The following is a 27,287-nucleotide window of genomic DNA, read 5'->3' as shown; positions in this document are numbered from 1 at the left end:
CGTCGTCGGGTGTTGAGGTTGGTGAAAGCAGAGCGCACAAGGTACTGCTACTACTCGGGACTCGGACTCAAACTCCTTTCGACCCCTGGGCATAGTGATGACGGCTATCGAAGTTTCCCGAGGGCCAATCATTTGCCGCAGGAGCGAGTTCTTCGGCGCACTGAAAACACTGTGCCCTACTTATAAAAGTTCGGCGGTGGATGAGAAACACGCACTAAGAGAGATGACGTTTGTTGTTAAGTTTGGTTCCTTGTGGTTCTCGAATGTCCTCTAAAAACTGATCAACTTGTTGGTTGAGTTGAAAGATTTACTAAACGAACAAACAACAAAGAAAAAGAGTTGTCGATTCATTTTCGCCTGTTCTCAACCTGCGCCAATCGAGTGCCGGGAGGAACACGATACAGCGAGTTTCGTTCATCCCAAACTACAGCCAATAATGCCACCGTCAATAATTTTCCCCGTCTTTTTTTTGGCTTCCTTTCCTTCCTGCGTTGAAGAATATAGTTCCGGTTTTGGCCCACGAACTCTGGGAAAAACGTTGTATCTGATCTGGTCTGGTTGGGTCCTTGAGTTCCAAAAATAAAACAATAAATAAAAATAACGCCAAAGACACGAGAGTTTTGGGCGGGAAACAATAGTGCCGAACGTGAAGGGCGGGCGGTCCCACCGGAAGGAAACTTTTGCAATCATAATCTCGACGAACTCTCGTCGCTCGGGCTGTTGGCGGCGTTCGTATGCGATTGTTTGTTGCGCAAAACGCCAAGGACGTCGTTGTTCGGGGAAGGACGCCCCGACGCGGTGTCACGGGCTGCTCCTGCACTGCTGGTGTTGGGTGCCAAAAGTGCCAAAAATGTGATCAAAACAAGCGCGCGCCACGGGTCTAAGAATAGTGTGTGACAAATGGGTGTTCAGGTGCCGCCGGCCACAGGAACCATAACCCGTCAAAACAACAAACCCACGAGCGTAGTCATCCGTTGCCGCTTTTGGAGGTCTTCGTCACAATTTAGAGGAACCCAATACGGGCCAGTGGAAAAAAATTCACAGCATCGGCAACAAAAATCGGCTGGCTTTTGTGAATTTGTGAAAAAATATCCTTTCTTTTACGTTAATATAATTTATTATTTACTTTTCCGTAAAATCCAAACCCGGGCATCCAACCGGCCGTTTTCGAATGCTCGCCCTCTTGGCCCCTAAGTGCCGGGCGCCCGTTGGGGGAGAGGCGCAAACACGTGTCCGATTGTAAGCTCGTCGCCGTGTAAGCCGTCGCCTTTGCCGAGAGTCGACGGCTCAGCCCCGAGATTTATGGGCATCCCCCGGTTCCGTCAGTCGCTCCGCGCCGTCGATAATACATATAAATGGACTTTAAATTCTCGGAAGCAGACCGAGCCGGTTCTCTCGCGGGGGTGGCCCACCCTGGTGTGGGTGAGTGTCGTTTAGCCTCTGAATTTTTCCTTTACCGCTTGCGCTTAATCTGTAGAAAATGGCGTGAAATATGTTTTCGAATTCTCTCACGATCTTTGGACGCCTTCGCCGTGCCGGGAACGTCAAACAAAATAAATATATTGATCCCTTCCCCCCCTCTCTCTCTCTTTCTTTCTCCCTAGAGCTACAAACACGTCTTCGAAACAGGGAACGGTCGCGGCCGCGAGTACTACTACTACCAGCGCCAGCACCGGCGGCAGGAGCAGCCAGTACCGCGGCTTCAGTTCTCATGGGCCACCGTGGCGGAAAATTGCCGCCGCGATGTCCACACTTACCAACAGCGTCAGCAACAACAATAATAACAACAACAACAACAACAATAACCACCTCCAGCACCACCACAGCAGTGTTATCAGCAGCAACAACAACATTCAGCAGCAGCAGCAGCAGCAGCAACATTTGTCCTCCCCGCAGCAGGGGACGACGACAGCAGCAGCCTCCTCATCATTCCTCAGTTCGGCGGCAACAACGACGCCGTCCAGCATCAACAATAACAATACGGCTAGCCCGCACGACAGCAACATTATCAACAACAACAACCCAACGGCGACTCCGGCCGCGCCCTCTAGTGGTGGCGTCGTCGGTGGCATCCTTGGCGTGCGGGAAGTCAGCGCGAAGCTGTTTCTCCCGTTCGCCCGCACGATGATGTCCTCGTCGTCCTCGCACGCCGCCAGTGCCACGGACACTGCCGCCGGTCCGATGGATACGACGGGTGCGGGTGGCGTTGGCTCAACGGTGGCGATGGCCGGTAACAACGGTGGTGGCACCGGGACGTCGTCGTCGTCGGGACGCCACCAGCACCAGCTGGTCGTGCCGGAAGCACTGAACGTGGTGCTGCACGGCTACCAGCGCAAGCTGAAGACGAACAAGAAGAAGTACTTCGTCGTGTACGGGGACACGCCGGAAAAGTTCGCCCGGCTCGAGTACTTTGACAGTGAGAAAAAGTTCAAGCAATCGTTCGCGAAGGGTGTTGCCGGTGAGGGTGGCGGTGGCGGTGGGCCGGCCGCGAAGCGGAGCATCGCGCTGCGGAGCTGCTTCAACATCAACAAGCGGCACGACACGAAGAAGCACATCATCGCCCTGTTCACGAAGGACGACTGCTTCTGCATCGTGTTCGAGAGTGAGGACGAGCTCAACCGGTGGCTGCGCACGCTGCTGCGGTTGCAGCGCGGCGAGGAGTCGGAAGGCGACCCCCCGAGGCCCACATTCGGTGAGTTCAATCGGAAGTTCCGAATCGAAAGATGTTTTCTATGCTCCCAGGGGCAGGTCGTTCTTCGATCATTATTCGTCAAAGTTTACAAATTGATCGAAGCCATTTAGAGGCGGACAGGACAGGAAGCGGCTGTGTGGGTTTTGGAGGCGCTATTAGTTGGGGAGAATAAAAACAAACCAATTGTCTGATGTAAAATCACGAATGTTCGAATCATTGTCGTGGTCGTCATAGTTTGGCGATTGGTTTTAGGCCACCACGCAAACCTTGTTCGTCGTCGGTCTAAAGATAATGCAATAATTAACGAGAAAATGCCGCGCTTGATAGCATTATGAATCGTTTACCCTTTTCACATTTCACCGAATCTGCGTTTGGTGCGGTTTTCTACTGACGTCAGTCAGAGCCACAGATTTGGTTTTCGAAGAACACAATTTCGCGATTAATTGTTTCAACGAGATTTGCATCGCTTCGGAACACATTTCGGTGTGGCGTGGCTGTAGCGTTTTTGTTGCTTTGCGTCGCTCCGCGAATTCGTGAGAATTGACCGTCAATGTCGTGGTTTATTTGCGCGCGTGTTTATTGCCGCGCGTAAAGATATTATGAACGCCGATTTCACGAATTACGCAACATCCGGCTACCCGAGCGTGTGTGTGTGTGTGCCCCAAACTGTGATGCTATGTTGTGCCGGGTGCACTACTTCCGTGTGCGTCGTTGTGGTTCCTAGACAGGAATTTTTGTTTACACGTGTAGACCATCCGAGCGGAGATTTCGCTGGGCAAAACTTATTATGTAGTGATTTAACTTTTGGAAGTTTTTCTGGCGTTACTGCAAAACACTTGTAATTGTCTCCGCGAACTTCCATCGTTCAATTCAATTGATGGATTAGGTACCGAAAACCCGGTTGCAAATAGTTTAAAATCGCAAAAGGTACATAAAAAACATTACCTACAGAACCGATTTAAACCGGTCGAAAACCGCGATTGAAAATTGGTTCCGGAACCGGTTCAGCACCGGTCCAGAATAGGTTCAAAACCGACTCCAAATTGGTTCACAACCGGTTCATAACCGAACCGGGTATAGATACCAACACAGTCACCTTCTTTCCGAATGATCCCCAGTAGGCGATGGTATAATCGTTAAGAGATGGTTTGCGTTGTGTAAAGTAAACTCCAAGTGCCATCTTTCTTCTCCGTTTCTAAGGAATTTTCTTTTCCCCAAGATACCTGAAATCTTCTCTACCACCATTGCAGCATTTTTAATTTCATGGAATGAAAAGCGAGAAAATAGTGAAGAACGTAATTTCTCACAAAAATCCGTTGTACGAGAGTAAGAGCTATCCATAGCAAAAGGGCATCGCTTACCATTCAACTTTTAATCAGAAAGCTACGAATAGATTAACCTTTCGCCCACGGAAGAGTTTTGCAGAATGTGCTCATCTTTTCCTTTTCTTTTGCCTTCATTCAAGAAGAGTTCAGCAAGAATGAACGGAAGGAACCATACCTTCCGTTCAAAGGTATCGTTCCTTCCGTTCAAGGTTTGAACTTCAGTCCTAAAGATCATCGATGGATAGTGAAAAAAATGGGAATACTTTTCGCGTACATTGGCCAATTTGTGGAGATGACCTTCAGAAATTTCGTTTAACGGCGTTAGCATCATATTTTAGATTTGCATTTGTCTAGCAAAAGAATAGAAGCACTCAAATTGTACGGGATGGTTGTTAACACTTCAATCAGCTTTGGATTGTCCTATCCGGACCAGAGGTCTTGCTGAGCAAGATTGTCACTTAGCGTGATGGAAGATTTGCTCATGAATTTTCATTGTTACACGCGTTAACTTTACAAACACCATCGGCGTCATCGTCACTTTTCTGTCGGTCTAAACTTTGGCGCCGGAAAATGGTGCCCCCCCCGCTCGGAAGTTGTGCGTGTTGGTCAAACGGAGTTTCGAATTGACGGTTCCGGTTCCGGGCTGGGGCTGAGACTGTACGGGGCACAGTTTTCGGACGGCGTTCGTCGTTGTCTGTAAATTGAAACAGATGTCCAACATATTATCTGGGCGGCCTTTCTTTCAGATGGACCAGTGTCCGGTCCGTGGCTCTGGCGATCATCGGATGCGATAAGATATGGTTTTAAATGAAATACTTTGTCTTTATGGGTTTGACTCGTCATTTGGTCTGCCCTATCTCAATTCACATCTCATTTGCTTCCATTGGCGTCGGAAAGATGGGTTTTGCTTTGAATATTTCTCATTTGTTTCGGTTTTTATGGCCTTTCTTAGTGAAACTGTTTTTCCACATCTCATTCGAAGACTAAAGAGAATGGAAAAAATGTCTAACATCAGTCAAATCAATTAGAGATGCAAAAAACAAAAAAACTTAACTCAAAGGAATTCGAGAAAAAGGACGTCACGTTCCCCAAAAGTTAGGAACTCCGTCCAAAAACTTCGAAAAAAGCACCCCACGGGTTGATAGTCTAATGCGGATGAAGTTTAGCCTTTTTCGTTCTCTCTTCCCCCCTCTGCCGCCGTGCTGTTCTAGAAGCATAGTCGCACCGGGTTCTGGCCCTCGAGTACTGCTTCTTAGCATGCACCAACACGGACCGCAACAACAAGCGAGGCGAGGCGTCTCTAACGCATTGCGCGAATTCTGCGACGCCAGAGTTCGTGACTTTCATCCACAACACAAACATACCGGTGCCCGACTTCGGGTGGCGGGGCCAAATGTTCAGGTCGCGAGAGAGAGGTAGGCTTCATTCACCCCACCACGGAATCGAACCCCTACAAAGCGATCGGTTTTTGTCCCCGAGGCCGACCAGGAAATCAACATTAAACGCCGAATCGACGTCAAAGCGACGCAGCCGACGACGACGTGTCTTTTTCACTGGAGATCCTTTTCCCGGGTTTTCGCCGGTTATACCGACCACCCGTGGGGAGGCCTAAACGGGAAAAACGAACTCAAAAGGAGAGTTTTTCGGTACCAACCCCCTAATCGCTTATGCGTCCCCTGGCGTCCTTCTTGAGATTTTTTTGTGGGGCTGTGTGAGAATGCCGCACCAAGGCCGTCCCATGCAGCATATCGTGTTGGTACATGTCTGTTTTTCTGCGAGCTGGTTGGTCTTCAATTATTCATCTTTATTTGGCAAACTTTGAACAATTTTTTTGTCCATATTTAAATCATCTCTTGCATTCGGTGTGATCTTTCATTAGCAAAGCCCATCGTTCGGTCCTTCCTGGAAATATGTTTTTAAAAATGAATTCGCCATAACCATTCTCCGGTTATCCATTTGTGGCACTCTTACTAATCGCCCGGACCGCCCATTCTGAGACTATTATGCTGGCCGCGTCTCCTTCGGTATGCTGCCGGGCTGCGGTTTTTGCGACCACATATTTCCCATCTCAGAACTGTGCGAGAACGCTCGCCCGCCACCACCTTCACGGGGTCTGGTCAGTTCGTGGAAGTCGTGACTTTTGATGACGCAAAACCTCGCGATGGAGGCGACGCAGCAGCAAGCAGAGGGGGGCAGCATCAGCAAAGAGTTACGATGCGAGATGCGTACGCGCTTCAAATCCCGTTGCCACCCGCCCGGAAGGTTGTGATTATTATTTCCGAGGAATAGCGATCACCGAGGTACAGCGAGCATAAAATGGACCACCAGCCAATGGAGAAGAACTTAGCATTTTATTGAAATGTCGGCCACACGTGGAACTGACGCGACGGTAACGACACGCCGGAGGCGCGCGCAACACAGACAGAGACCGGGTTTTGCATAAATATGCGCTAAACGGTCATTTCTCGGCCCCATTTCTCGGACCACGCGCATTACGTGGTCGCCGGGCCCCAGGTCCCTGGCATTCCCCAGGTCTGGTTGGAGTTGTGCGGGAAGCAGAGAAAGTTTCAGATTCACAGACAGCGAGAGAGAGGGAGAGGAATTTTTATGCTGATTTGATCGTCGGCCATACAGTGCTAAGATGTCACTGAGCGAGGTCGGATTTGTCGGTCGGAATGGCGTGTGGAATCGGCTGTCAACGGCGCTGCGTCAGGATCGCCAACGCACCACAAACTTCGTAATGATTGTGTCCATTGCAAACATAACTGCGTAATGGATGTCTCGTGCATGAGATCCTTCGATTCGTACATAAACGTTCGTGATCCTAGCCCTGTTGCTCTGGTGCACAGCTTTAAGCTGGTGATTAATATAGTTCAGCTCATTTTAATAATAATAAAAATTAAATAAATAAATAAGCAAGGAATGAAAAGGACGAATACATGAGGAGGGTCCACTGTAATACTCGAGGTCCTTTTTCTTCAGCGTCAATGGCTTCAGTGGGGCCAACGACATCTTCAGTCCCCACAGACGGAGGTCCATTTTCTTATGCTCTCTCTCGAACATGGTGTCCTCATATCCATCACGTGCGTCTGTCCTCGATACACACGCGGTCAAACCCAGCGCGCGCTTGTTGCCAACAACTTCTTCCGGCCGGTCGGCAAGCGTCTTCGATCTTCCGAATTTTCCGAATTTTCCTCGCCACTCTCGCGCGGGGTCTGCGGGGTGAGAAATTGCTTAATGGCGTGCCCGAAGCCCGAACAACAAGAGATGCGGGGCCCATAAATGGCGAGATAATTGAATCAATAGATTTCCTTTATCCCTTGTTACCGCGACGACGACGACGACCCGATCCAAGTTCTGTGAGATGCTGTCATCGTGGCTGGCGTGTGTTCCGGCGGTGGCCACTCTTCTCTTCCGGCAATGACTCCGAATTTTATGGGCCGCCCGGGGGGCCGCGCGCGTCGACACTGTTTTTATGGGTGCATTTGTTCCCGAGCAGCTCCCTCGAAGGCCGACGCGTGGCGCGATGGGGACGATTTTATGTGAACGACGACGGCACACACGACATATTTCCGTTACCAGCGCCACGGTGAAAGCAGGGTTGGGATGTTTCCGATTGAGTGTTTGATGCGCGCGAATGGAGTCGTTGACGTCGTGTCGTCGTCTTGGTCCCCCATTGATCTCATTTCGACCAATTTGCCCACACAGCGCGGATGGTAATGCATTCGAAATAAAATGTGTTCGCTACACTTCGATGGCCAAAGCCGCGCCTTAGGCCACACCATTTCGGAGTCGTTAACTCGCGCCTCTCTCACTCTTTGGGCGACGAAAGTTTTCCGCACATTTACGTAAACGACAAAACTCTATTACGCCGACGGGCTTAATGGGATCGAAATTAAATTTTGCGCCAGTTTTTACGACGCACAACGCGAGCAACCGTTCCGGTTTGTTTGAAATATAATTATGCTCTTGCGAGAGGTCTCCTGAAACGTGCTTAGAGCGCAAGGAACCACTCTTTTCCTATCTCACTGAACCGTACGGACTCTGGACCCAAACGTCACCCAAAACCCTTCCCGAGTTACCCAAAACCCTTCCCGTCACCCAACACCTTTGATTCGGTTATTAGCATCGATCAATCCAGACGGCACCGCGGGCATCCGGAAATCCGATATCCTTTATCCTTTGTTAGGTGACGGGCGCGGTGTTGTAAACCGTTGGAAAATTGCATCCTTTCCGCGACCGTCCGCTCACACACACACACACACACGCGCGCTATCAAGTTACATCCGATTGCTGTCTGCCCTTCGACGAGAGCTTAAAATTAAAAGCTGCAAGCGGATTTACGGCGCATTTTGGGCTGCGGTTGCAATTAAACTGCCGCTTCAATGCCGGCTGGACCGACTTCCCGAGAACGGAAAAGGGGACCACAACGATCTGTCTCTCTGGTCCAGTCCGGCGACCGGAGGCAATAATTTGTAATCTATCCGTTTTTGACGTGTGCCTCCCGATCTCCTCTCCGGTTTGCGGTTTGTTGCGGAGACTACCTTCTGACTTCCGATTTCATCATCATCATCATTATATTGGCGATGGACAATTGGCTTGCAGTCGATTCTAACCCCGAACGGCGTTAGAACGTTTGCTACCGTGGCCCGTTTCGAATTGCGGCTTTCAGTTCAGTTGGGTCGGTTCGGGTCGGAAACGGAAAGGCAGCGTGATGGCAGAGTGGCATATATTGGGACTTTTGGTAATCGTCCTTCGGGATCATATTTTAAACCTGATTTGAAACGTATTTTTTCGATCAATTTGCTAAGTTGTATGACGTATTAGGATCTCCCGCGATTAAATTTTAACAAAACTTTATTGTTGACATATTGGACTATTGGTTTGACAACTAAGTAAAACATTCCGAAAATATAGGAATGATTAGAAGATTTAGGACAAGTGTGGAGCATTCCTTTTGGCCACACAAATCCTTCTTTTTGGCAAAATTTTGCACCTGGAACACGAACTAGAAAAGCTGAATGAGTATTCAGGAGACATTTCAGGGTCCAGAGAAGCTAAGGTCGATTTATGCTGCAGCTCCTTACAAAATTGGTAAATGATTTGAAGAACCTTTGACACAACTGCATTGCTGGAGAAGCAGCTTTTTTGGAAAGGCAATAAAAGACATTTTGATAAATAATTTAACTTTATGTTGTTGGGAAAGTCTCGAAAGCCTTCGTGTTACACAATATTCATCAGCTTCCTATAATTTTCTTTTCTTTTTTGGGGCTTTCCCACAGTTTTGTAATTCAACACTAACCACGGTAAAACACTTAATCCTACACACTAAACCTCGCGTTCGGTGTCCATCGGTCGGTTGGCCTCTAGAAACACAAGTAGTTTTATTTAATTTCGGCTCTGCAACCACAATCGCGCGGTGCACTTTTGCTTTCTCTCTGTCTCCCCCCTATCTCTCTCGCACGCGCCGCGGTCGAGAGTGCAACAAAGTTGCAACGGGGCGGCCAATGCACTCCTCGCGAGCGAAAAATCACGGAATCAACGCCGTGAGCCATCGCCGTTGAGTGCACACTTTTTGTGCCTGTTTTTTGTGGCCATTCGTGTGCGGTTTAGCTTGTTGTTTTTGCATCAATGTCACCCACCGTCTGGGGAGGACCGACCCACACACTCACACGCCCCAAATCACAACCCTCCAGCGATCGGAGCGCTTCGCGAGCGATTAATGAACGAGGGCGCGAGTCGTGAACTGGCGGCGCGCTCGGCTTTAATGAGCCGCCCGCCGGTCTGTGCGAGGTGGTTTGTTGAGGTTTGAGGTTTGTGTGTGTTTTTTTTATCGTGCTCCTTCCAACGGTCAGTGGCCTGCGGTCGTCCACCGGGTCGTCGTGCCTTCTGAGACGTTTACGAGCGATCGGTCCGTTTCTCGGCGTCGGCGTTTAGTTTCGGCACTTAAACGCGGACATAAAAATCGGTAGCCCCCATCGTTTCTGAATCGTAATCTCCCCGTGGCAACTATTGGGCGGGAAATCGTGACATTTTTTATAATTCACACTGACTGACGCACGGCCTCAGGTCAACACTAAACAAACAGCGGCTAATCCGCAATCCAGGCAACAGGCCCGAATATGTCCGAATCCCGCAAAAAACTTTAAAGTCCCCACCGAAACAGCCGTCCCGTCGTCGTCTAGTGGGCCTCGGGGATCGTAAAACTATTTTCAGCCTCCGACCTCTACCGACCGAGCGACCCGCGGTCGAGAGACAGACAGCAGGACTCCACGCAGCGCACTCGAGAGATGTCATCAATCGCTTTAAAACACCCCATTATGGAGAAGGGTGTAATAAGTGTGTGTGAGTGTCTGTTTGTGTGAGTAATGAAACGGAACATAAAACGGGCACACCATTAAATGTTCCGTCTCTTGCTGCTAGCCCGCGGAGAGGACCCCTTCGAGGGTTTGCGGAAGCCAATTATGATGATCCGGTCGTAAAGATAGAGTGACGCGCTCGCTTGGTCCTCTCGCCGTTTTGGGGGCCTCGGTGGCCCCAACCACCAACCGACGATGCGATGCATCATCAGCGCCCAACAATATGTATGCCGCCGCGTCGCGCGCAACTTTTCCACTTTTCACTCAATTAGGAAAAATTAGGACCGTCGCCAACAACAATTCGGCGTGCCGCGCCGAATGGGCCGGGAACGACGCTCCTCCTCCGAAGAAGAAGACACTCCTCCGGAAAAACGGGAGCAATAAAATTAATTTCATTTCCCTGTTTTTCCGGCGCCACACGCTGTCAGCCACGATGGGCGGTGGTTGCGCGCAGCAAACTGCGTTGCATCTTGGCCCTTTTCTTTTGGGGTGAACCAAAAAGCTGATAAAGTTTTCCCGGACTCTGCTTTTCGGGCTCTCGAACCAGGCTACGATGCCGGGATCTAGTAGATCCCCTCCGCACGACGAGCATCATCATGTCGGCGGGTCATAAAACACGCACATAAACCGCACACACCGCATAAAGCTCCGGCTGCGTGCGGCTGCGTGTGATTGGAAAATTTTAAAACGGAAACGGAGTGTGGCAGAATGGCGGAGGGAGCGTCCCAGGTCCTACCCGCCACCCTCCGAGGAACAAGAAGATAAATTTACCGAACGACCGATGACGACGCCATCTGTTGCTTCGTCGACGCAGCGTTGTGTGGAGCGCACGGGATCTGTTTCGCGTGTGTTTTGATCGCTACTCCTTGGCACCAACCCCGGCCCTGCTCTGCTCGGAAAAGGAACCCTGAAGGTCTGAGACGGCCTTCTCGGTGTGACGGCTGTGTTATGATTTCTTCCCAGCGACGCGTTTTTCTCGATGAGTTTCGCAGATTTGCCATTTTCTTTTCGTCGCCTTACGGTCCCCCGTGCCTGGACGTGGACAACATCGTGGATTTTGCTGTGTTTGTTTGTGTTTGGGTCCGTTGTTTTTTTCCGTTTGGTTGAAAAGTTGAACGAACGCGGACCGCGCGAAAAAACCGCTCCGCTGCTGCGACCCCGGTGCGGGGTGCGTCGTGACTCTCAAGGTTTCTGGCCTCTGCGCGTGGCCACGGAAATCATTCGCTAATTTCCGCCAATTTCCCGGTTGGCCCGTGCGAAAAATAGACACGTCGAGGCAGCGGCAGCAAATAAAAAGCGGAGAACGCACCGAATCTCCACATCCTTCAGCTAGCGGTCCTAGTCCACAACGCGCGGAGAGAGACAGATAGAATGGATTGTGTAAACTTTAAAATTTGTTAGAAATCGTGGAAAAAACCACAAGCAGCGGCACAGCACACTCGTCTTGTGCGTCAGAATCCCCGACTCCGCCGGGCATCCGGAGCTCCGGGCTCTCCAAGATTGTTGCAGTTTGTTTGTAGCATTTTTTTGGCAGTCGCTCCAAAAAAAGAGAAAACAATATGATACAGTTTGGTTGGCGCACAAGTGGTTGAGGTTTGGTGTGTTTTTTTTTGGGTGAGCTCCATTCTATTGTAAGACCACCGAGCCGAACAACGTTTCGAGCGGTTTTAGAGAGTGATATGTGTTGGGGTTTTTTTTTCTCTCCTTCTGGGACCTCCAAATTGGCGTGAAAAATTGGCTTTTTATTGGGTCTCTGCAATTCTATTGTGGGAAAATGAATCCCATTGTGATGATTGCTTCCAATTGGGGAGCTCGAAGCAGCAGGGATGGTTTGACTTCCTCGACTAATGATTTCAATCATCGGTCATTAAGTAAAGGCTTAACAAACACCCAGTGAAGATAAGGGCCCAAATGTGAACGGTTTCTCAACACTTTCTGTTCTTAGCTGATTTTCAATTCGCCCAGATTCATGATCCACTTGAATTGTTGATGCGCATGTTTGCTTGAACGGCTAAATAAAGGCCCAAAACGGAAAAAAACATAAAACATTTGCCTTCATTCGATAGAGATTCGAAAATAATAATCTTGGTAGTTATTTCAATGTAACTATCGAACAAGCCCAGAGAGGATCATGGATCCTTTGGCAGAAATGTGACCGAGAAAAGAATTTAATAATGATCGAACCAGAAGTCAGCGAGAGTCGATCTTCTTCAAAGCGGGTTTGTTCGAATAATCCGTAAAGTGATCGCCGATTTTTCGATGCTTCTTATGCTGCGATGCTTTTAGCACAACTCTGAGAGCAAAACTCGGTTCGAAAAGAAGCAGACCCGCAACTCGCACACCGCGTGTCTCGCGTCCCTGCGCGTGCAACGAATGGGCACTGTTTGCGCAAACGGCAAAGCGGCCATTTACGGCGTGAGACGTTCGCTCGCAAACGCACACACATAAAGCAAAGAAAGAGGCAGAAGTCGACGGCAGAAAAGAAAAAGAAAATCCCCGCAAAATCGGCATCATCTTAATTAGAAAAACAAACACAAATTCGCGGACGCTGAGTCAGGCGCGTCGCGCAGTATTTTTAGCGCTTTCGCGCGTGCAGCAGCACGGGGTGCCACGGCCAGGCCACGCCAGGCCAGACTGGGTAGATTGGCGAACGAGTGAAGCAACTTTGCATCTTCCTTCCACCGAGATCACCACAGAGTACCGATGGGCCGCCGCGCCTTTGCCTCTCAGAGTCTCAGGCGGGGATTTCGTTTTCATTCGAAATCTGACGCGATGGGTTTCGCTGTTTCAAAACAAACATCGAAACACCAGCCCAAAGTTAGTATTTTTACGGGCAAACCCCTAGAAAACAGGTAAATTGAATTGATTTGCAATAAATCGGAGCATCGGAGCACGGAAAAAACTGCATTCGTGTGTCGCCCCAGTTGCATTATGCATCCAATAAGACCCGGTTCCTCGTGTGTGTGTGTGTGCTGCTTAACCTTATACTTTTGGCCAAACACAAGCGCCCGCGCGCCATGTTTATGTTTACCTGATTTTTGCTGGGACCGTCCGCTTTTCTCGGCTGTGTCGATGCTGCGAAAGAAAAGTGAAAATAAAAAACTGGCTCGAGGAGCGAAAAAAAAACATGCCTCCGTCTCGTCTCGTGGTGTCCACCGACACACACACACAACGTCAGTCGCCACCAAAAAGATTGGGGCCACACCGGTTGGCATACTCTCGTTTTGTTGGAGATTTGCGGTTTTCTTGCAGATTGAGCCGTCCGTCGGTGGATTTTCTTTCACCCGCTAGGTGGCCGTCGGTGTGTTTGCTCAAAGCATAAGAGAAACGCATCCTGGAGGCGAACGGTCTTGCACATGTTCCTTTGGACGCTCAAGGACCCGTGGCCAAATTTGGTTTCTATTTCTCACATCCTTAACTGCGATCGCGCTTTCAGGAATTGTAATTGAGGCCATTGATAAAATATTCACCATTCTGTTGCGGCTGAAAAAGGGTGGCATAAGGCCACTCAAACAAACGTGTTGCATAAGCTAAGGAATTGGCAAAAGCAACACAAAAGTAAATCAAGTAAACTTTAACTATAAAAAGACCCAAAAAGCCCCACCCGTACCGTGCATCGGTGAGTCGATCATCGAAAAAGTCGAACAACATGATCAGAAATACCCAAAACGCGGTTACGATGGTAAACAGAAACCGGATTCAGAAATGTCCTGAAACGGAAGCAAAACGAAAACGAAAGCGAACCACAAGAAAACGGGTTCCCGCATCGGACAGTAATTAAACCAACGCGGCAGCAGCAGTAGAGTAACCTGTTCCTTCGAATTTTCCGTGCCACTTGGTCGCGCGATCCCGAGAATGGAAATGTCACCGTTTTCGGTCTAGATGATGTTAACTTGCTGCAGACCGAGTCGGGGGCGATTATTCGTCCGGTAAATGTTTTGGATTGCGGTTATGTGCTGTCATGTGGAAAATGGAGCGTGGATGTCTCGTGGGTCCCGGGTTCCGCCCTCGGTTTCGTGTGTGGGGCGTTAATTGAAGTTTTCCACCTCCGCGAACCTTAATGTGGGGGCTTCTTTCAGACAATGTTGCTGTCCTTTTGATATGCGCTCATGTGCGGTTTTTTTCTTTGTTCTGAAACATTGATTTTGGTATAAAAGACTTTGACTTGGACTTGGTTTGGTTGACGGTAGAAAAGTCGACGACGATAGGTTTTATTCAATGCGCATCCTTTTTCTCGAGATCAGCGCGCCCTTTAAAGAGGCCTACTCGGATTGCTCTCGACCCCACCGGGAAGTGACCCACATCCAGCACACGTGCGTCTCGTATGTCTGTGTGTAAAGTTGCGCAATGCGTGCGCCCGAAACCCCTTTTCGGTGGCGCGTGAAAATGTGACATTTAGCTCTAGGGATCAAGTACCACCGACGACGTCCTCCGCGTGGGTCGTGGTATGCTCTCCTCCCTCGCAGAAGCAAGATGGTAATTAAAACTAATAAGAAAATGCCCGAACTTTCGTCCTCGGGTGGCTGGCGGGAAGCATTTTACCTGACCCGGGGCCGGAAAGTCGGCACTTCCGGTGTCACTCGAGTGCGCCATAATCGTAATCACGTGACGACGACGGCGTCCATGCCTTCCCGCGCGCTGATGTTCGCGCAAAGTGAAAATTGGATAACTTTTGGCAATCTGACACGAAAAAAGTGGGCACCGGAAGCTGTTGTTGCGAACGTGAAGGAAGCGTTCTTTTTCTTTTGCGGTTTGCGGTTCAGCGAAAACCCGCTCGAAGGTGGTAGGGAAGTTTGGCCTACAACAACTCCTACACAGTTCTGGCATGTGTGCAGAGGCACCCTTGAGGTCCTTCAGGATGAGCACCAATTTGCGTCGATTCACGTCCACTTCATTGTTGCGAATTCGTTGCTCCACGCTCGTGCCTCAATCTGTGTTTCGATGAATTCGATTAAAGGTGTCATAAATTCGCGTCCATTCCTCTCGCAAACGATCGGAGGCGTAAACACAAATCTATTAACAGGACTTGCCGGGAGCCAACCAGAGTGTGTGTGAGAGAGAGAGAGCGGCGGACAGGGTGGAAAAATCTCGCCCGAACTTGTTTTGGGGAATGGATCACACAAACATCACACACATTTTTGAAGACTGTGTCAGTCCGGCCGTCGGCTGTTTTGCCGCATGGCCCTCATGGCCCCACATCACATGGCCATCATCCGTCCGTCCATCCATCCGTCCATCGTGGTCGGGATGTGGCACCATCGCCCCGCAGCTGCGGTCAGCTCCCACAACATCAACGTGGCGGCCGCCGGAATCCGCGTCAGCCCGGATTAAGTTTGACAAAGTGTGTGACATCGGCTGTCAGTTTGAGTTGCGCCGGGCGGGGGGGTGGTTTCGGTTCGTTTCGGGTTTTGTTTCGGGAATCATTTTTCTTTTCAACACTAGGGCGCCCGCGTGTGTGTGGGTTTTCTGTGATTTTTCTCATGTATTTTTTTTTACGTTGGCGCGGATTTATGTCTATGTGGCTTAACGCGCCGATAGGTGGCCGACGGTTGATTAGTCATCTGTGCTCCTTCTTGGTTGGGGCCCGCCGGTCGTTGATGTGATGTTTTCGCGCATAAATTTCAGTCAATTAAATTCCCCTTTCGCAAGGCTGCTGCTACTGGAGAATAATTCAAATAAACCAAGAAGTAGTGGCCATTGGTGCTAATATATTACTCGCCCCCACACGTGATCGCTTATGCTCCGGAATCCGGTGGCTGACGCGCGTGCCGTTGTTGCCTCGCCCAAGACCCAATGCGAAGGAGGAGTGTTAGATGCTCGCTTTCGCAACTTCTCGGGACCGGAGTTCGGAAAAAAGAGGGCTAAAAATATCACCAGTCACCAGGGACTTCTAAAAAAAAAAGGAAACGAAAGAAAGGAACAATCACACCCAAACAGCACAGTGTCACGTTGCGTGTCGTCAGTCGGTCGCGGGCGGCGAGTGTGAAGATTAAGACAAATCATGTGGGGGGACCGTCGTTCGTGACAGTTGCCACCGATCAGCTGCTGCAGGCCGGTGGCGTGCGTGCGTGCGTGCACATCCTCACGGCGGCGGCGGACATGACATTCTTTCGCCGAAAGAAAGAAACGAAAATCGTGTGCCCAAGGAATGCGCACAGCATAACAAGCGATAAACAGCGTCGTTACGGGCGCCACTCTCGAAATGATTATCACTCAATGAAGGGGAAGCTTCTCGATGACAAGCGCGCCTGTTGCGCCTGCACCCTCCGGTGTGCTGATCCTTGTGGATCGCCCTGTGTGCTTCTCCGATTTTATGAAGGCATGGCGAACTGCGAACCGAGCTATTGTTGGCTACTGTGTCCGCTTGCAGTTGATTTATGTGTCGAGCCCGGGCTTCACCCACTGGAACACAAGGTATCGTGTGCTCGTTGTTGAATTTTCTTGCCCTCTCGCGATGATGCCCTGGTCTGGCCGCGCGACTATAAAGTGTTCCATTTCATTAGCGAAATCCAATCTTGGAAGAGATCCTTCTTAGGGACTCCGATCCGACGATGCAACGATTTTTGCATGTTCTTCGTTTCTATGCTCCTCCTGCATGGTGTGGTTCTTCCGGTGTCGCGCCCGACCTACTGATGATCTATGCGATGATCAGCACTGGGAAGGCCATCTCCAGTTGCCGCCGTCTGGCTGGCTGGCGCTGTGTGGCAGATTTATCTTCTCATGCTCTCGTGGAGGTGGGCTTCCTTCTCCAAAACCCGGTCGGATGAAGCGCGTGCCTCAATTTCGTCTGGCGTCGCCGATTACTAAAACATGAGCTCACGGCACGGCACGGCACTACAAATCCACAGACTGTGGCTGATTATTATTCTTGTGTTTTGTGAAGTTTCGATTACTTTTGGGAGTGATTTGTACGGAAAAGGTCCCGTTCCGGGAAGAAGTAGCGGCACTCCTATCACGAGCATATCTCTGTTGTCAGTCAGGCGATGGTAATCTGTGGCGGGCGGGTCGCGCTCTGCCAATAACGAGATCAAAAATGTCGACTTGAGAAAAGGCCGCTGCCGCGGGGCGCGCTCTGTTGTCAGTCGGTCGGTAGTCGTTTGTTGTTATGTGTGTTGCCTTTGGCGGCGCGCGCGCACCCCGAACAGGATTCTCGCTGTGCGTTTTGTGCCGTGGCTGATTAGAATTCAAGGTCGGCGGCGGCACACAATCGTGTTTTACACAATCGACGATGACGGCGACAACGCCTTCTAAAATCATTCCCAACGTCCCCAGCAGCAGCGCTACCTTCCACCATTCCAGCGCTTGCTACTGCGTGCCTCGTGAGCTGCTCGACCCGAGATTCGAGCAGTTTTGACAGCGCATGGATTGATCTAGTTTTCGACGCTGATTTATGCGCGTGTTGTGTGTTTTCGTTCCCGTACCCGTTTCTTTGATCTCCGGCTGGGCTGGAACTGGCACCGCAATTAGTGTTAGGGGATGTTCTCGCGCGAGAATGTGTAATTGTTGCTTCGGCGCAATCCCGGATCCACCGACGACCGAAGTCCCGACCTGCCTGGATAGTGTTCGGGTGCCGAAAGGCAAAAAAGACACCCGTTCCAGGAACCGATTGTTTAGCATATCGTTGCTCATAATCAGTGCGCAGCGCTTCCCGGTGGCCACCAAATCGACCACCACCACCAATCGCTGGCCGATTTCTGTTGAACGATAAGGGAAAGGGAAACCCGCGCGAGTTTCCATCAAAGTAGCCGTCGGTAACAACAACACCACTCATCATCATCATCATCATCGTGATGATCGGCAGGCGCCGCCAACTATGTTCGCCCCGTCGTCGGTCGGTGTGTCTAGGGCTTGGGCGGTCCCTTAGACAGTTTTCGTGGAAAATAGGCATTCACATTGCGTGCGTTCCGGGCACTGCCGCCGCCGCCGCCGACGACGTGATTGTGGTGGTCCCCGTGATTTGATTCTCACGAAATTCAATTTGTGCCCCGAAGCGCACGCACCGCCCGTCCGCCCGTCCGCCTGCTCTCGAATTAATAGAGGCTCCGTGTGTGCGTTTGTCAGAAACAGAATCTAAAATAAGAAAAGGAGCCCTACGGCGGCCCGGCAAGGCAGCAAGGCGTTACTATTGGACGCCCCCGTCGACACCACACAATTTCTTAGGCGCGCCTCGCGTATGGTTCCTTAGTAGGCTTTAGCAAATTAAACGGTAGGGACCCCTTTCACAATCGAAATTAGATTGAAATTGAGCCGCCGTCGCCGCCGAACGGCGCCGCGAGGACAAACAGCGAGGCCCAAAATGGCCGGTGCGCCACGCACCGACATCTTGTTGCGGATTTCGAAAACCCTGGCCAGACGTGGCCCTGGCCAACCGAAAACAAAACAAAGAAGAAAAAAAAGACGGACAAAAAACGAATCGAAACAAGATTTGCATAAGAATTGGTTGGTGAATATTAATTGGGTTTCGCCGCCGTCGTCGGGGTTTGGTGCGGGCTTCGGATCGGCGCGATTCCGAATCCGGCGGCGCGTTCGGTCGCCGACCGCGAACCGTCTGCGAACCACCGTCGGGGTGTGTCGCCCCAGCCGCAGGCAGTGTTCTTCGTCCTCCTCCGTCCCTGGGGTCGATTTTGCATTTAGTACTTCCTTTTCGATTTTTGTTTTCTGCCAGACCTAAGTGCCGAAAAGCGACACACACTGCACACTTACCGGGGACCGTGTGTGTGTGCGAAGAAGTAAAAAAGAATCAAATGAAATGTAAATCATCCTATCTGCTGTGTGTAAAGTGCGTACAGCAGCTGGCGCCTTGGTCTTGGCCCTCAGAGCCGACCTCAGAGACGAAAACTGGGAAGACGCGGGTTCGTGTTTAGTCGGCCGCGGTCACTTTTGGTAGACTTCCGCCACCGGTTTTCGGCGATCCGGAACCGGATGTACTCAGTAGTAGGTTTAGGTTGGGCTTCGCCAGCGAGAAAGCATCATCTTTTGGACTTTATTGGCGTAGTACGGACTAACCCGAATAAAATTTCAAATTGTGTCCACTTTCTTACTTATGATGTTTCATTCTTTTCTTCTCTTTGTAGGTAAGTCGAAACGACCGAGAAAGGGTCCTGTGTATTGTCCTTTTCCTGATCGTTGGCTTCCTTGCCGTAAGTAACCGAATTAAGTAACGCTTCGCCTTCGAATTGTGGCAAACATCGCCGATACGGCAAGTCCTTATCGGCGATACGGAACCGCGCAAAGCGCAGCCAAGGGACACAGCAGCATTAAAATTGCAGCATTGGCAAATTAGTTTCAGTTGGCGGCCTCCCGAGGGGCTGGCAGAAAAAAGTGTTTGGTATTCGCTGTCCTGCGACTATTTATCAATTTGTCTTACTCCGGTCTTTGGACCCGACCCGAAAACTTCCGGTCCCGGTTGGACCCGGTCAGCCAGCCGTGGAAACCCCGGGACGGGACGAGACGTGGATGCTAATTGGTTATCAACCAGAGCGCACCCCGGACTCTTTCCAGGACTCTGGCCGATACTTATGTCGCAACCGGGGGGAACTGGAAGCAGTTGCGCACCCACATGACACAGGCCGGTGACTCTCTCCCGGTGGCCACTCTCTAGCCCGTAATGCCGTGGTCCGCATTTTCTCGCGGACTGGACGATAAAGTTTTTGCCCCGGGCGTCGGTCGGCCGCCGCTGCGACGGTGCGAAAAGAATAAACGAAAATTAGCAACAAAATTAGACAAACTTCTGACGCACGCACGGCGTCGGGTATTACGGTGGTGCTGTCGCGCCCCTAGCCCCGAACCCTGGCCCTTAACGTAATAACAGTTTAATTAAAAGGCCGCTCCAGTTTGGGACTGTTCTGTGGATGGCTCTTCTGTTCCGTCGCTTTTCTTGTCGCTTTTTTTCCTGGCTTCGCAGAGTGTGGCGGTAAGAGGTGAAAAGTTCGACCTACGCCAGGCGGCATCCGGCGAGTTACTGCGCTGCTGCTGCAGCAAAGTTCCGTTCCGTTCCGTCGTCCGGAGTAAACGCCTCTGCAATTCTGCTGATTCGCGTGCAATCTCTGTCGGTTCGTGGCCACTTCAACCTGCCTGCAGTTGATAAGTGAGTGGTACACTAGCGCCGCCACCGATTGGATGGTGCAGTTATCATTATTTGTGAAAACATCTGTTTTCGGGACCTGCGACAACCTGTGAGGGCCTTTTAGCCAAATTCTTCCATCGCAGGCTGTTTTAGAGAGACAGAAAACCAAATCACTGTCTATGCTTCCTTTTATGTTCAAGCCACTTTTCAACTCGTGGCGAGACCACTTTGCCGAATTCCTTTTCCTTTCGCACCGGAGAGTGTGTCCTCTTCAACCACTGACTTTAAGAAGACAAGCAGAGAGCGCTCCTCTATGATGGGTGTACTTAAGACAGAAGGCTCTTCTTGGCCTAGCCCTAGACCAGGGCCGGAAAGCATCCATCCGCGCGTAGCTCGATGAGTGGCCAGAAACTTTCGAAAATGAGAAGCACAACTTTTCCCCCTACAATAGTTTCTCGTCCCTGTGTCTTCGTTCCCTGTCTTCTGTTTTGCCCCACTACCCGGCAAACTAATAGTAGTTTCCCGGTGCGTAGGAATAGCCGGAAAAGCGGAAAATTCAGTTATGAACTTTTCTTCTCGTGTGTTGTTACGCGCGCTTTCGAGGTACACCTCGGGACCGAGGCCATTCTTCCTGCTGTCTTGTTGGTCCCTGTTGTGAGAGGAAAACCCATGGAGGAAAACAAAAGTAAACCCTTGTTTTTCTGTATTGTGTTTCGGTGTGTGTGTGTGTGGTAATTTACTTTTCTTCCAGCGGAAAAACTGTTTTCCTTCGGTGCTCCACTGCGCACCGAGTCATTGACAGCGAGAGTGGTTGACAATAAGTTATGTTGTTACTTGCGTAACTTGTTTCAATTTATGGTGGAACTGGCTGACAATTTTGGCATTCGGACATTCGATACTCGGATTGATTCGGCTCATTAATGATTGAGACGAGTTGTCAGGATTTAGTCATTATAAACTCCAGTACTTCATTGTCCTTCTGTTTTCTGTCGGCTTTGACGGCCAACTCGCGTGTCTCGGCTTTGATCTCGTCGTGGAACCCGAATCGCTGCCGTCGGATACTACGAATGGATCGCTTTCGGCAGGGTTAGAACGCTTAGGTCTAGCCATTGGCGCACTCTCTATGATTTCCGTGATGACCGAGACCGAGTTTTGTGACCGGCGTCGAGGCGCAAAGAGAGTCGGATGGGCTTGGTTCTTCCGTTCCCGGACGTCCTGTCCGGAAGTCGTTCGCGAATGCGAAACTCTGTGGCCAACTCTTTGGCACCCGATGAACGTTTCGTTGGCGCACTGCAATTAGTGTTCCGGTTCCGGCTGTTCGCTTTCCGCGACACGCGACACAAATAGAAGTGGAGTATTCGTTTCAATCCGCCTCAGCTTCCGGTTTCTATCTCCCGGAACCACCATCGGATTGTGCTCCATGGATTCCCGTTTTTTTGTTTTAAACCCCTTAAACACTTAAATGGCAATACGTTCTGGCTATGCTCGTTGATGATGACGGCGTCTTCTGCCTGGTTTCCTCGTCTCTTGATGAGAGCCACAGCGAAAATGGCCGTGGCTATCTGTGGGTGTCTTTCCGCAAATCAAAACACGAATCCCAACCGTTAAAGTTAAAGTGGTTCCCTTAGTGGAAAGGTTTTTAAAACACCAAGCCAGCGCCAACAATCGCTCACCAAAACCCAACGGCCATGTTTGTCCCGGGCCAATTTCTTAAAGGTTTACCTGCTGCTCGACAACGTTCCCACCGTTTGAGTAGTGGAGTTATCACGTGAAGTGGCCCAACGCCGGTTCAACGCCTTTCACCAGCGGCAGTCACGCGGGGAAAAGGCACCGACCGACCAAAAGGGAGACCAAAACCCTTCGAATGGGCTTTTCTTTTGCGCCCAGTTTCGTTTCGCCCAATTCTTCAACCGGCCGATAGTTCGCCGCGCGCACCGCGCGAAAGAAATAAATAAAAATTGATAAACCAAGGCCCGCCACAGGGCGGCGTGCGCCTTGGCGGTTGTCACCAAGAAGCCGTCGGTGCGCGCCCACTTTCCCACGGTCTCGGCATACACGACGGGACACGAATCGCGGGGTTTTCTCGTGGTTCGAGAAGAATTTTGCAGCCCGGTGTCCCTCGCCGACTACATCGCCCCGATTACGACGTTGGTCGCTGGACGCGAAAGAAAGGATATGGTTCGGCCGTCGTGGGCCGCTTCACTTTTTCTACTCGAACGGTCGAACGACATTAAAATGAAAAACAAACACACACAGGGCCGTGTCTCGCCCGGAGGGAGGTAACGGCGCCCAAGACGCCGCCGTGTGTATGTCCTTCCCCGTCGATTGTCCAGTTTCCTACGCTTAGCCCGGTTCGTTTCCGGGCCAGTGAAAGTTGGTTTCGAAGACTAATCAATAGTCGGACACAAACCCTTCTACTGTGAGGTCAAACCCTGTGGTGGCTGTAAGTGGTCGATAACTGATCGTCGCCTCGGGTCTCTCTGTCGACGGCTCGCGATGGGTTCGGACTTTAAATGGAATTTACTATCCAATTTCAAACTATTTACGCAGTTTGGTTTAGTTATTTGATTAATTTTATTACTTTATTATATTATTGGTTTATCAAACTTAGCTGACTCGTTTCCTTTTCTAGGGGAACCTTTTATTTTTTTTTCGTGCTGATTTGGTTAGATTATTTTGAAATAGATTCAACTGTAACAGCCTTGTTACTAATTCCAAGTCTGGCGTCATTTTTCTTTTGTCGAAACCGATCACGGTCTATCAAATCGAAGCCACTCTTCTCAGGATTTTCTTTTCGCAAAATAAATCGTATCCAATCCCGAATGTAATGTGCTTCTCAGAAGCATCGATTGTCGGGCACCTGGCGCTTGCATCAAACGGAAAGCTCGTTTCGCACTCATTCTGAGAATGTTTAATTTTTGTCCAACATTCTGGACGAGCAACTTTGGCCCGTGATGCCACAAAAAAAATGCGTCCCAAACTCGATCGAAACGTAAACTTGGCGGAAAATAAATTCTGCAGAAAATAAACATTATCTTTGAATAGCACACGCGCGCGCGGACGCACTCTAGTAGACTTTTATGTTGTCTCTACATAAATCTTGTTTGCGTTTAGTGTTTGCGTTAGCGTGGAAGACGAGACTGTACTGTGTTCCGTCGCGAAACGAAACGTTTAAACTTTTCGGGGGCCTCCCGCGGATGTTTAACCTCCATCAACGTCCAAGAAGGTGGATCGCGGCGCGACGCGGCGTGTGGTGTCCACTCGCAACAGGCTCTGGTTTTTTTTATCCGTGGTCTTGGGCGTGTAGCGGTCCGACAAAACCAAAACCCTCGCACTCGCGGGTTTGCAATAAATAAAACCCAAATAAATCCGCACGTGCAGCCAGCCCGCGCAGCCCAGCGGAACTTATCTCTGAGGGTCCACGAGAGCCAAGTAGGGGCGAGCCCTCCAAAACTGTGGGCTGAAAAAATTACTTTGCAACATGCCGTGCCGTGACAAGCAAGACTTCGTTAAAATGATAAAATCTGTGGCCGCGGCTTTAACAATGTTTTATGTTTTCTACCGAACTTTTTCTTGACCCTTTCAATCACGTCACCGCGAGGTCGAGGTTGGTGGCGCTCCTCTTTCCGTCGGTCGGTAGTGTAATGTTTCAGTTTAACTCAACTGTCGTTGCTGACGTTTATTGAGTGCCGCAAACGCCCCGATTCGAAGTGCAATGCCACAGAAGACAGTATGTTGGGGTTCGTGAACATAAAAACAATTGTGTAAAATCCTGTTTCTCCAACAATATGTGACGGGGACGTGGCCCACACACACGAGGCGGGCGCCAAACGCAGGATGATGGGGGTTCGTTTGGGCAAATATTTGCTTTATGCAAAACCAAATCGTCGGCGCTCGCAGCCGATCGTCTTGGCGGTCGAGAAGAAGCTTCAACTTCGTCTGCCGTCAAGAAGGGCATTTTAGCAACCGCGCGAGGCTGTGTGTCGCGGGCCAAAAGGGAAACAAATCATTCGCTTGTTCCCCGATTCGGTTCCACCATATACGTATGTTGCCTATGCTCTGTTTTATGTGTTCGCCGGACTTACTTCCTTCTTTGGCGGCTCAGAAGACGGTGGCTGGTGAAGTCTGGGGCAAGCCGGGCAGAACTATAATTTACCACCAAACTTTGCCCGAGTCGTTGGCCGTCGGCTCCGGTAATGCGGTCCCAAATAGTTTGCGAAATTATCGGCAATAAAAATGTGTTACCTGTCGTTGGCGGCGGCGCTATCATCAGGAAGCAGCAGCAGCAGGAGTCTTTCTTCATGCCCTTAAGGGTTGCGCCCCGAAAAAGAGGGGCTAATAAATTCCACTTCTACACTCTCCACCACTCGGTAATGGCGCAGAGGGGGGGTCCGGTTTTTGCGGTCCGGGGAATGCAAAAGAATGGCCACCGTGCCGAGAACTGTCGACCGACTTCTCGCTTATCATATCGTTTCGGTCGTTTGGCGTGTCGTCGCCAACATCATCATCGAGCCGGCGGCCGGGCGGCTCTCTGCAGCATCGCGGGCCCCCCTTTTCGGGGACCGGGGCTTCGGGGGCTTCCGGAAATTATTATGCAAATTTTTAAGCCTCGTCCGAGACGCCAACGCCGACCCGCTGCTCTCTCTTACCCGGTCCGGAAATTTGTAAAATATGCTTGCCCGGGCACCGGGAACGGTCGCCGGGGCCGCGTCGTAACTAACATTATTGGGCCAATAAATTTATGGTAACTTCCTTCCGGCGTGGGCGCCCGCGCGTGCGCCTACCCGAGACACACTCCGCCGCTCGCCCCACCGGTTCTGATCATCGATACGAGATTCTGGTTTTGTTTTCTTTTTTTCTCCAACCGGCTGCCAATTCGATCGTTCGCTTCCGGTTCATTTGCATCGCAGTCCCATCGGGCGGCGCCACAGGCGCATTATTATGCTGCGGGTGGCCGCCGCCACGAAGAGGTCGCCTCCGCGTCTTGGTTTATTAGTAAATTGAGCGTGAGCAAATAATTTCGGCGCACCAAGCACCAAGATCTCTGATCACCCCGTACAAACACACACTTAGGCGCGCGTGTATGTGTGTGTGTGCCGCGTTGTCACCGCCAAGATCGCGAGGAGGGGGGCGCTGCGCAATAAATATGCAAATTGAAGATGGCGAATGGCGCTGCCTTCGATGGTGTGGAGAGCGATTTTCGACGGCGAATTTATGGGTTCGATTTCTAGCCGATTGTGGGGACGACACGTGTTTCTTAGCACAATTGGGCGCAATGTGTGTGTGTGTGTTTGTAAATGCACCGTATGATGCTGGGCCGGCTAATCAACCGTGGCCGCGCTCAACGAAACATATTTTGTCCTTCGCCCAACGCCAGAAAGCGAAACCGAAATCGAATTCGAGGCGACGAATAAATTTCCGGTTTATTGCGCCAAGGAGGGCTCTCTAGAGGGACAGAAACACACACACGCACACGCACGACGAGTGCGAAGTGAACTGTGTCCTGCGTGGCGCTTGGAGAAGCGATCGTCTCTCAAGGAGGTCCTCTTTTCTTCCAGTAGCGCGCCAGCATTCTTAGTAAAAATGAATAATGTTTTACCATAAAAAGGATGTGTGTGTGTGCGGTTTTTCTGAAAGGTCTGAACGGAAGCGGAACCGACTGGTGGCGATTGGGGTGGTTAAATTGCAACGCGCGTGGCCGAAACATATTCGCTTCGTTTGCATCAACCTCAAGAAATGGCGCGACCGGCCAGTGATGCATCGCCGCGTTCTCGTTGGGGCCGGGTTCTCGGAGTATACATTTTACGAGTTTTATGCAAATGACACACACACACACACACTCACTTCCTTCCGGCCCGCTGGTCGCTGCTTCCGAGGCACCGGGTATTAGATCGGAACAATTGGTTTCGTTTCGTTTCCTTGGTTTCCTTCGGTGGCCGAGCACCCCGAAAAAGGACTTTTGGTCTCGACCGTCCATAAAAACGGGGGTTAAAAGTCATCCGGAATGGGTGCTCGGTTTTGGGGAGGCTTGGAATGAAATTTGGACCGAAAAGAGGGGTGTGTAGGCCTTAAAACCGACCGAATACGCTGAGCCAGCAGAAACACCAATTGGGGCTGTGCTGAATAATTCCCGCCAATTCCGCAAATCCGCCGACCCCTCCGCCGGATGATGGGCTTCTCCCCTCTCTAATGCTCCGCATCCCGTCCCGGCATTCATATTTTATTCATTTTTCTGCCGGCCGGCCTTTTTAGGTCCACCAACTTCTTCTTCAACTACACATCGCCACCACTCATTGATCGCTGATTTACGATTTAATTGCACTAATAAATCCACTGCCCAATAATGTGTGGAGCGGCACAGTGGTCGGGTTTGGCCGGGAGCGCCTGGTGCGCCCATAAGTTTTCCGCCGAAGACCCGGCCGGCCGCCGATCCGAAGCCGATCTTTTGGTCGTTTGCCATACGTCGTGCGCGTGTGTGCCAGTGAGGCGCCCGGGGGGGTGCCCGCGGTTCCGGCTCCGATGATAACTGTCAAGTGGCCGTTGAGAGACGGCTTGTGACAGTCGTACGCGAAGAGAACTGTTCGGCCGGGCCTCGATGGAGAGAAATGAATTATGGAGCAGTAGGATTTATAAAGCAATAATGAGTTCGCTGTCCCTCGGTTCCGAGAAATCTAGTCGAGGTAGTGCGAGGCCGGAGTTGTTTCATTTTAAGTCGCGCCCCTTCTCACTAGGAGTCACTAGAGTCAAAGGTTCGACTTCAAAGTTCCATCTTCCGGCCGCTTGGTCGACTCGGACCACGGCAGTATCAACTTTATCAGTCACGTACTAATTTGAAATCATAAAGT

The 27,287-nt window shown here is 50.6% G+C and overlaps 1 protein-coding gene across 1 annotated transcript in view; it reads left to right on the top strand.

The window, feature by feature from the left end:
- The first annotated feature begins 1,743 nt into the window (after positions 1-1,743).
- The window catches only part of LOC128275652 (mucin-19), a 105,212-nt gene continuing 79,668 nt past the window's right edge, over positions 1,744-27,287 (top strand). Inside the window, exons 1-2 of the mRNA XM_053014232.1 lie at positions 1,744-1,830; positions 1,876-2,692. Coding sequence (XP_052870192.1) covers positions 1,744-1,830; positions 1,876-2,692 — 904 coding nt within the window. The remainder of the gene's footprint in view (positions 1,831-1,875; positions 2,693-27,287) is intronic.

The sequence above is a fragment of the Anopheles cruzii genome, chromosome 3, assembly GCF_943734635.1.
Source record: "Anopheles cruzii chromosome 3, idAnoCruzAS_RS32_06, whole genome shotgun sequence".
NCBI classification, from domain to species: Eukaryota; Metazoa; Arthropoda; class Insecta; order Diptera; family Culicidae; genus Anopheles; species Anopheles cruzii.
This window is presented reverse-complemented; position numbering and strand designations above follow the sequence as displayed.